The 11,802-nt window shown below is 33.4% G+C and overlaps 1 protein-coding gene across 1 annotated transcript; it reads left to right on the forward strand.

Moving 5' to 3' along the window:
- Positions 1–2,423: 2,423 nt before the first annotated feature.
- On the forward strand, positions 2,424–7,018 carry LOC132722858 (uncharacterized). Its single transcript, XM_060707442.1, has 4 exons — positions 2,424–2,551; positions 2,831–3,905; positions 4,206–4,406; positions 4,810–7,018. Exons 1-4 carry the CDS (start codon positions 2,549–2,551, stop codon positions 5,907–5,909), a joined length of 2,379 nt encoding a protein of 792 aa, XP_060563425.1. The 5' UTR covers positions 2,424–2,548; the 3' UTR covers positions 5,910–7,018.
- Positions 7,019–11,802: the final 4,784 nt, after the last annotated feature.

The following is an 11,802-nucleotide window of genomic DNA, read 5'->3' on the forward strand; positions in this document are numbered from 1 at the left end:
CACTAATTGTGCGTGCCCGCATTGTTTTATGAGGAATCATCACTCGAGATAAAGTAAAAGACATATTTTATGAAGATTTGTTACATTTGTCATTGTTTCTGGTAGAAACTTGGATATGATGTGAGTCTGGACCCATGTAAATAAGGGAGGTCTACTATATACATATATATAAAGTTATTTTATTCATATAGTCTATAGAAGAAAGACATACTCTTATGATAAATTTATATTATAAACATTTGTTCTGTTTAAATTATAATACAATTCACTTCTTAAACATTCAGTTAATTCTCTTAGCCATCTAATAAACTATACCTCATGTATAACACACAATAAATTGGCATTCTATAGTAAAATCTTAGAAGATAGAAATGTCAATTATGATAGAGTCAAAAACAAAAAACAAAGTTATGTTGGTAAAAAGATGTTTCGTAAAAGAACAATAATAGGCAAATTACATAAATAATATTTATATAACCCCCGATAATAATTTGACAGAGACTGACGTTTTCTTGAAGTACACGACGGTTAAAACTGACGATTAAAATGACAGATGTCCATGATATATGACAGCTACATAATTGCAGGTACTGGCCAAGTTAAGTAAAAAAATATATAAGAACAAAAGTACGTGTGTTCTAAAATCACGTTTCTATAATATATAATTAAAGTCCTTCCAAACTTACATTATTCTGGATCTAGTTCACACCCCGACTCTAACTAATGTATTGAACACTAGATGGTTTCGTGGCTATTCCAGCCATTAGTTATGAATTTGATCATGTGAGAAAGCTAAGGAAGAACAATCGGTCTACAGAGGTGCCTCTCGTGCGCAAGATTACGTGCGAATGTCTGAACATTTGATGCATTCTTCCTGCTGTATGAAATGTAAAATGTAAATCCGTCATGTGGACAAAATATAAATAATATAGTCGGCGTGATATCTAGATTTGACGATATAACAGTGGTGAAGTATTTCCTGTAAACACAACCGCGTGATTTCATGACGTTGCCGTTTTCCGATCACATTTTATATTAATATTCCATCATTAATTTACATTGATATTCAGTTTTATATTTTGTTTCAAGTATAGAAAAGCATAATGTGATCGATGATAGATCTATTCTTAAATGAAATCTTGATAGGCAGCTCCTGTTAAAAGACATACCAGGAGTGCTTTTTGTGAATTCTTATTAAGCAGACCGGTTTAACTGCAGATGGCACGTGACATTTGTAAATCATGCAGAAGAGAGAAATCATGTGATTTTCTTTCCCTTCTTATCTACATCACATTACTGACATTTTAAATTTCTCTAACTTGAATATGTCTCTCATTATAATGCGGGGATATTTAAGGGCGATTATTTCTTAACCTCGAACTTATTTCCAAACTTAAAACATTTCAAATGATTACTTTCATGAATTCCCCAACAGTAGCCTCTTATCAACACAATTCTGAAGAAAATGAATAAAACGACGAAATATCAATAAAAAAGATAAAAATAAGGATAATTAGTTCATAATTTATTAGTTTAAACATAATTTTTAAGCACGATAACAAAATAAGTTCTGACAAATTAATTATCAATTTATTATTATTATTATCATTATTATTATTATTATCTTTTTAAATTCAATTTCAATCCTGCCAGGGTCAAAGGTTATAAAGAAATTTTCTCAGCTCCAACTTTAATCTCATGTATTTGGTTGGTTACAAACCGGCATATATAGAATATGCACTGACCAAAAGAATCCCTGAGATACGAGTCTGAGCTCGGACAAATTTGTTCGAGGCCTTAAGGCCTGTACTGGTGGTCGTGATCTTCGTATGCTTCTTACCCATGATACTTGGGTTGAGGGGTAGAACTTTAACCACTAGGCCGCCCACCCTTAATCACCATGTCTAGCTTTTACAATTAACATTTAAAAGAACTAAGATTTCATTTTACACATTTATATTATATTAACACCATAGTAAATAAATAGGTCGGCAATGCAGCAATGAAATAATTATCATATTTTTTTTCTACATTTATATTTCGGTCTGGATAATGGTCCACAATTAACTTTGATCAGATTCAAATTTTCACGATTAATCCATTGAACAGTTTGATATTAAATCAACAAAGAAACTAATTTGATATCATTAATTACATTGTCACCGACTTTGCAGACGACAAATATCTTCAGGACAGTTATTTATAGAATTTTAATGCAATCTTAGACCGTGGAATTAGCTGAAACCCCATTTTTTTCGCTTAAGTTTTGGCCTTTCTGTTCTCTTGATAAATTCATAAAGTATGACTTCAAACATGTCTTAATAAATTATGACAAGCAATTTGCTATGACAGGTGAATAACACGTGAGTTTGATATAAGGCACGTGATTTGCCTGTCAGTCAAACTTGTCGACATGTGAAAATATGCATATCTGTCCATCAGTGGCTAGAGGTAAAACGGACGAATAGTTGCATTCTGGATAGGATTACTTTATAGTGATACCTAAAACATTCGCAGTGAACATTTGAGGACGTTCTGAACATAAACAATGGTAGAGTAAATGTTTGTTTACAATTTCTTATTATATGTTTAAACAAAAAATAATTATTATTTCAATGAGAGAAAAAGCACGATATATGAGAACAGATAAACTAAAATAAGTATTATGTTATGAAATTCATTTAAAAAAAATTCACAAATATAATAATACTCCTGCATTCACTATGTAAGTTTTAGATTTGAAATGAAAATTTAAAACCTAAAAACGTAAGAAAAAGTATTTATTTTTGTAGGCAATTATTTATCAAGATAGGTGAATTCATATTTTCAGGGTCATTCCGCAGAAAAAGAAGCGCGGAAAAGGGCAAAGAAAGAAAAGAAGCGGCAACAAAAATTAAACAGAGTTGATCCACGAGAGGCGTTTAAACATTTTTTCGAAGTATTAACAATATGCATAACTAAACATCCGTGGAAAGTAGCAATAATAGCGTTCCTTTTCAATGGCTTGCTTGGACTAGGAATGTTAAATCTCCCTGCCAGCAAATTGCTGAATAATGACATAGAAGACCTTTATGTTCCAAAGGGAGGACCCACAGAGAGAACCGCCAATGAACTTTTAAAACTATTTCCGGACAAGAGCGGGTACGATTTTTATCCCCACCAGAACGTGAAACAGCCGCTATTTGGTGAAGTCATGATTTGGAGGCATAATATACATAATCTCATTAACGGCACTCTATATGACGAAATAAAACATATTGTTGAGTTTGTCAAAAATATCTCTACATTTACCACAAACGGTGGATATGCAAAGTACCCGGATGTTTGTGCGCGTAGGAATGGTGAATGTGTGGTTCAAGGCGAGGAAATCGTAGATCAAATAGAAAACAATTCCGATGGAAGTATACCTCTTAGTAATTTGATTAACCGAGACGGTGACAATTATGAAACTTCTCTTTCTAATTTAGCAGACTATACAATTGAAAATGAAACGCTCACGAGTGCTAAGTATCTGAAAATCCGGTTTCATCTTCGTCAAGACTCTGAAACTATGCTCAAAGATTCGAAACTTTGGAGAGACCATTTTGTAACCTATATGAAAAAGTACATTAGCAAACAGTATCCGAAAAGCCTTCATCTAACATTCTCGCATTCTGGAGCTTTCTACGAGGAACTAGGCAACGACACGTTCATGGACATTCCTTATTTCTCATTTGTTTTCACTGTCTTTCTCACCTATCTCGGTATTGTCATGGCCGGGGGTAACATCATCTCAAAACGAGTACATATAGGACGAATAGGAATCATCGTGACCCCAGTGAGCGTGCTTGGTGCATGGGGACTTCTTATGGGTTGTGGTGTAGAGTTTACCAACACAATCGGGGTCATACCGCTTTTCATTCAGTGTGAGCTTTTATTTATAATTCTATTTTTTAAATGCATGTAGTTATAATTCCACTGTAAACTGTTTCAGCATAGTATAAGAGAATAAATGCCAATATACGCATTCTGTCCACAAATGATGAAAGCTCTAGGCAATTCTTTTAGTTCAACTGCCTTGTCTGTCTTAATTAAGAATATTTAAGAAAAGTATGCTACATAACATATGTAGTCTATAAAAATGTTTATTTTATAATTGTACTTAATTGTATCTTTATGAAAAAAGACTAATTTGTTATAAAACATAACATATTTCTTCATTTCAGGTCATCAAATTATCAACGCTTTAATAACGTTGTCAAATCTGTCAGACGTTAACGACGTTAAAGACGCACATCAACGTGTTGCATATGCTGTCAAAAACTCCGCCACGTCTATCACTCTAACAACGCTGTGTCACGTGATCCCGTTTGCTATTGGAATAGCGTCAAATTATTACGTCACAAAACTTGTCTGCATATATTTTGGTAATTCATTAAGTCAATAATGATAATCTTTATAAATTCTTCTGAATGAATTATATTCAAATGGGCTCATAACGATTGTCTTAAAAATGGTAGAAAAGGAGCTTTTTAATATTATTTATGCTCTAAAATACGTCTATAAACGTCTGTCATGACATACAATTAGAATAGTGTATCAAACATATTTATGTTATTTATTATGAAAAATTCGTAAAAATGGGTACAGATTAAAGATCTTAAATGTGGGTTATATTTTTACATATAGGCTTAGACTATGACATCAATTCACTTTAAAAGGGCTACATATTTCTGTGTAAAAGAAAGGGCCTGTAATTTCGTTTATTTGTTACCACCCTCTTAAGTTTATTTATTAATTTATCATACTGTTAACTTGTTTTATTTTCAGTTGTGACGATGCTGTTTAACTACTTCAACCATTTTGTATTTTTCACGGCATGCCTAGCTTTACATGAACACCGTATAGACGCAGAGCTTCATTTCTGTTGTTGGACCAAATTGACACCGCGTGAACAGCTCGTGGACGAGGGAAGGAACTGCTGTGTAATCTGCTGCTGTTCCGGTAAACGCCCTGAAACGCGAGAAGACACGGAAAGTGGACCGGAACGTTATTCACGAATTCTGATGTCTAGATTTTTCCTCACAACCCCTATGAAAGTGTTTAGCATATTATCATTTTTAGTATATTTAGTATTTGTTATATGGGGCCTTACATTGTACGATATAGATTCTGTCCAAATCAGTAAAGTTTTGCCAAGGTCCTATTTCTCTAACTGGAACACATACTGGACACGAGAATTTAAAAACGAAACAATCATTCAGTTTGTAGCAATCCATCCCCATGGTTACACTCAAAATCGAACTATCGTCAGAGACTTTGAAAAGCTTATCAAAACTAAATCCTACATGAAATCCGATTCTTTTCACAGTTGGTTCGAAACTTATTCATCCACCGAATATAAAAATCTTACAACCGAAAAAGCTTTTCTCTCTTCCGTAGAAAAGAAATTTATTCCGAATAATCACGTGTTTAAATACGATCTCGTTGTTGACGAGATTCGGCCACGTGTGATCGCGTCACGATTCTATATGAAAACGAATCATGTTCCATCTACTAAAGCTATGATTCAGATTAAGAAAGACTTGAAGAAAATGATTAAAGATATGAATGAGTATGCCGAAGACGTTGATGAAATGAATGAAGATAATGGTGTCGTGAGCGATTCCCCATTTACATGGCAAGTAGAAGATGGTAAATATTTCTTTGCCCACTCTCCAGATTTTCTTGCCACTGACTGGTATATGCTTCCTCTATGGGAAATTCTGAAGATAGCTGCCATACAATTTGCTCTCCTTTTCTGTCTGTCACTCATTTTAAACCCAAGTTTAGGAATGGCCATTCAACTTCCGTTTTGCTATTTCTCAATGGTTGGGGGTATATTTGGAATATCACACTTTTTCGGAGTCTATCTACCCCGGTGCCCATGATTGTGTATATGATCGGATGCTGCTATAGCACCGAAGTTATTGCTCACACTTATTACCATTTCATGAAAGCAGAGGGCATAAATCGAGCCACGCGCATGAATACTGTACTTAGTACTATTTCTCAGGCGATTTTCCACACTATATTTGGTCAGTTCTTAGGTCTTCTTGTCCTTATAGTGGACGAATCGTACGTGTTTGTTACTGTATTCCAGTTAACAATTATCACGACTGGTTCCTGTGTTCTACACGCTGTACTATGGTTACCCACTATGCTAGCATTGATAGGTCCAGGGGAAGACAAAATACCCGAAGAGTCTCTCGATATTTATAAAGTTGAACTGTCAACAATATCTACCGGGGAGCCATCCAGAAATCACCAATCTCGGTCTGGGGTTACAAACCGTGCTTTCACAAGAGATAGTTAAATATATCAATTTTTGGCGTTGTTTATCTGTATATTCATAATTGAGCCGCGTCATGACAAAACCAACATAATGGGTTTGCGACCACCATGGATCCAGACCAGCCTGCGCATCCGCACAGTCTGATCAGGATCCATGCTGTTCGCTGTCAGTTTCTCTACATGTTATAGATTGTAAGCGAACAGCATTGATCGTGATCAGACTGCGCGGAGACGCAGGCTGGTCTGGATCCATGCTGGTCGCAAATGCACTATGTTGATTTTGTCGTGACGCGGCTCAATTATTTTATCACTATTATTATTCGGGAGCTGATACTTGACAGGTTTTACTTCATCGTGAGAGTTCCTTTTTTGACCTTTAATCAATAACTTTGAACTATTTGCCTTTTATCTCTATAGGTTTATTCCAAATTATACATGAGTTTTCTCATCCGGGCTTTGCAAAAATGTAAAATTTGCATTATCTTCTTTATTTTAAAATACGGAAGCCGCTATTTCCTTCAAACTGTATTCGGCAGATATATATATGAATACATAACAGTACTTGTGTTTCTTTAAAGTGCTAATTTATAGGAAATGTAATGTGCTTTAAACACTTATCATGTAAATATGTACATAAAATATACATGTATATAATAATATGCTCATGTTCAATAGTTTTATACATTTTAGAAATAAATTGATACACTTAAATATATATTTCTTGTTTCTTATCATATAAACCTGTTTATCCCCCAATCAAAAAACACCGACTGAAAGTTATGTAGTAACGTTTTCCAACTTGAATTTAATTGACATGTAAATAAACTTAACTCACATTCATTTAATAATTGGCTTAATTATGTCCATCAAGCGGGAGAAAATCGGCTTTAGATAGCATATTTAATTAGCATCTTATATAAGACATGATTTAAACAGAAGCAGTATTTACATAATATATAATAATACAATGTATGTATATTTTGTGATTTATTTTACAACGCCATATGACATTCATGTCTTAAACGATGTTAGTTTATTCCGTTTATAGAGTCAAATATAATACAATGTGATGGCGAGAAGGCGCACAAAATTAATTTATGGTCATTGTAACACAACTATTTCACCAGTAGCAGAATGGACCTGATGAAATACTAATGCCTTCAGGTTTAAGAAGTACATGTATTTCAATATTCAATATCAATTAAGACGAATGCTCCAGGTGTGTTGTTCTTACATGCAGACATGAATAAACAAGAAAAATCTTTAAAAATATACTCGGCCGAATTCAAACTTGTTCACTTTCATAATCAGCATCATTATCGATAACATAAGATAAGCTACAACTAACCATGCTAACCGCAAACAGAACATTTTATTCGTCCTCCGAAGTTTTATTTCAGTTCATTTTTACCCGCAATGTTTTTCCCCATTAATTGTTGTCTTAGATTTAAACAATTTTATTTACATTATTTGATTTTAATCAGTATGGAATTTGATTTGAATAGTAATTTATGATAAAACAAACATTTAGTAGATACTATACACTAATTCCACGGAGAATTTTGCTACTGTAAATTAGTCGAAAGTTCGTTTCAATTGTTTAATGCCCGGTTCGAGAAGATAATATACTGACTAGAACAGCTTAGAAGAGAAACCCAATCGAACGAAAAAGTATAAAAAAGGCGACCTGTCATATTTAATTTCATATATTTATTGAAAAGCTGTTAGAAACATCTAGAAAATATCATTATTGTGTTTTTATATTTATTCTAACTGATATATTTTTTCAAAAAATAGATAAATACAGAATCCCTAAAGAAAGCCCAACACGGCAAAATTGAAAATGTTGCAGGCTCGGTTTGATTGAGCCTGTCCAACACTTCTTGCCATCGCGCAAGCGAACAGACATCTACCTATATAACGGAAGCTCTTCTAAAGTATCAATCGAACAGGCTATAAGTGTTAAAATGACCAATGAAAATTCTGTCTATGTTCATTTCTCTACTAATAATTTTAGCGGAAGTCAAGGTGAAATCAGACGGCCTTTGGCCGAAAAAAATCTAACATCAATGGCCAGCATCAAATCATCACAACATAAAAACTGCATTATTCGCCAATCAGATTATCAGTAGTCTGTTTTTCACCCAGACGTTTGAGTCCGGCGACGTAAAACGTTTGTATGATACTGACTAGAATATCGAAGGTTGCACGAGAAATGCTTACAACTAGCAACATCGTTACGATGAACTTGGAATGGAATTATACATGAAAATAACCGTAATCCATATAGAACATTTTGTTTTCCTAAATAACATATTGATAATATTTTCAAGACTTTAATCACTGCTACGAAATTCAATTAAGGAATCTATAATTATGTTCCGAAAAAAATGGACACACAATTTCTTTAACATGTATGTCATTAATTAGCCTGGTTGTTGTTTATTTACGAAGCTTTGACAAATGCTAGGTGTCTTATAAACAATTTTACTGTCAAGCAACAGACAGGTCTCATGTTCCTGGATCTGAAGTACATTTATAATTGTCTACTTTTGAACATGTACAGTTTACAAGAGTCATTTAATACATTGTTACTTATACATCCAACAATAACGGAGACGGCGTAAAAATAGACACAATTTACAAGGTGGAAAAAGATAAACGTTTGAACGGCGACGTTATAACCGTCAAGGGGGAGAATCACGCCGTTCGTTACCCAAACAAACAAGATGGCGGATGCAGCCAAAAAGTAGGTTTTTCCCTTTTTTCTCTGAAATTCGTGATGTTCTGATGTAAAGGTACATATAACAACCTTCTCCACAATTTTCCTGGCACACAGGATTTTATTTCATGATGTTTCCTTCCGTACTTCATCTGAAATGCGCGTCACCAGATTCGAAGCGAGAGAATTTTCCACCGGTTTTATCGTGGTAACGTACCGCTTTTTCTCTAAAATTTACTGTTTCTTTTACATATATGTATATTACCTGAAACCACTGACTTTAAAAAGTTGTAATATGTCGTCATCTAAGCATACATGTCCATTCTGGCTAGAATAACCGCTGAAATTTTTCTTATCGGGACATTTTCCGGAAATGATAACGTATGGCGCACAAAATATCAATGATAACGTACGGCGCACTTAACTACTTTGTGGATTTCCATATCTCCTATCAGCTGAAAATGAATTATTTTATGTAGGAAATGATAGATATCTGAAAAAATGTTGGTCAGGTCAGAAATAATTAATTGAACAATGCTGTACCATCGGATATAAATATCTTTCTAGCTGGTGGCACAATAGATATCCGTTGTTAATATATCAATTAAAACACACGTGTATAGTTTGGGAATATTTTGTATAAAAAAGCAGAATGGAAAGAAAAGCCTCCCACTTTCAGGAAACATTTGTGTAGTGTTGTCTTCATATTAAATATCGCCAGTGTTGTGCGATAATTATGGTCTTATCCCCTTATCAGAAAGAAGAAATGCATTCATCAGAGCAAAAATGTTAAAAAGGTACGGACGGCTTGATATATTTTCTTTTCTAAAGAAAAAGTCTAAAACAAATTTCTGATAACGAAATCTTAATATTTGAACCCGTCAAACATTTACAAAACGAAAACTAATTGTGACTAGCTTACACCCGGATGAGATGAGCCTGTCTTTATTCAAACTGGTCGCTCATTGAAAGAAAAATACATAACAGAAGAAAAATGAATGAGTGTAGGTTCTATAATGAATTTATTGAACTGAGTAGAAACAAATATTCATGCGCGAAACTTTAAATGAATTAGTACATAAAATTTTCTGTTTCTATTTTGCAGACGGAGCCGACGTTCAATATCATGAATACTGCGCATACCATTGCCCATTCAGCCGGTAGACCTGTCCTTGTGCCACTATGACGTCAGATATATTTACGCGACATAGCCTTACAGTTTTTCTGTACGAAATCTGCTGTGGTCATAGTATTATTTTTACAATAGCTTTAGCTTTTACATTTGGTTTGCTATTGCTAATCATGGTCATGCAACTACATAGTTAGGTTAAAAAGCAGACGCTTGTTTTGGTTGAGTCTATTATGTTTTGTTTAGGGGGTGAGTTGTCATACACAAATTTACAATTTATATGCATTTATTTTTTTTCCATTGATTATTTTATCTTAAATGCTTCTGGGATTGTTGTTTTATCAATTCATTTGTAAATAAGATTGTTATATGTCTATTAACGGAATAATTTTAATGAACACGAAATTAGTTCACACCTGTATGTGTATTGATAACGTGATGGTTTAAGCCAATGAAAACACATCAATATTATTACAATCAGGCAGAGAAAAAGTTTGCAAAGAGTGAATCGATAATCTTTATATGGAAGCCTTGGAGGGTCACTTTTGAGTTTCGACTTATAGATTTATTTTACTATTTTCTTATGACTTTTGATTTATGACTTTTGGTTTATGACTTTTGATTTTTGACTTATGGATTTTGTTATTTCCCACGTGCTTGCCACTATAATTATAATTTCCAAGGAAAATATGGTAGAATATGACAACGATTCAGACGAGGTAAGTTCATTGACCTAAGTTTCCTGGAGACTTATTTAAAAAACAAAAGATGTGGGCTCATATGCAAGAACAGAATGTTATTCTTATATAAGCCTTTTAAATTGATTAAGAAAAGAAAATACTTTGCTTGCATTGTATTGCATTTGGTATCCATTTTTTATTTTGATTTCCGGAACAGGGATATATAATCTCAAATTTACATACAGCGTATGAATCAAACGCTTTATTTTTTATATGGGTTCCAGTTTTAAATCCAAACCGGTCTCGCATTGTTGTTTGCTGCAGTAACAATCGGTTTTCACCCGTAGTTCATTCTTCGTCCATCTAATATAGACCACATTATAGGCCTTATTTTGACAAAGAAATTTGTGGTTAAGAAGTTTCAGGAAACATGGTGTTTCAAAAACAAAAATCATACAGCTTTGAAACTTCACACACTTGTTTAGAACACGCTCTAAGTTAGAAATCTCTGAATTGCATTGTTATCAAATTATGCCTCTTTTTCGATTTTGAGTTCATGGTTTAGAATTTTCATGAAAAATGGTTTCTCAAACACTATTTTAGCGATTCCTTTGAAACTTAGAACACATATTTAGTGTTGACATCTAAGATCAATGACCAAGTCTCGTATGAGTGGCGCACAATTTGACATACTTGTGCCCATTTTTAAAAGCTAAAATGTTTTGTCAGATGGTTTATGAAATATTGTCCCATAAACCAGTTATGATATAATATTGAAACTTTATTCACTTTTTCAGTATCAATAACTTAGGTCACATACCAAGTACAAAGTACATGTTACATGTATTTGTATATAAACTTTTGTATACAGTTATGTATTAAGGGATTTTTGTACATGTATTTCATTTTGTATATATATGTATTTGATTTCAATTGAGATAACACATACTTTTAATGTT

Source organism: Ruditapes philippinarum, unplaced genomic scaffold, assembly GCF_026571515.1.
Source record: "Ruditapes philippinarum isolate M1 unplaced genomic scaffold, ASM2657151v2 ctg490_1_1_1_1, whole genome shotgun sequence".
Taxonomy (NCBI): Eukaryota; Metazoa; Mollusca; class Bivalvia; order Venerida; family Veneridae; genus Ruditapes; species Ruditapes philippinarum.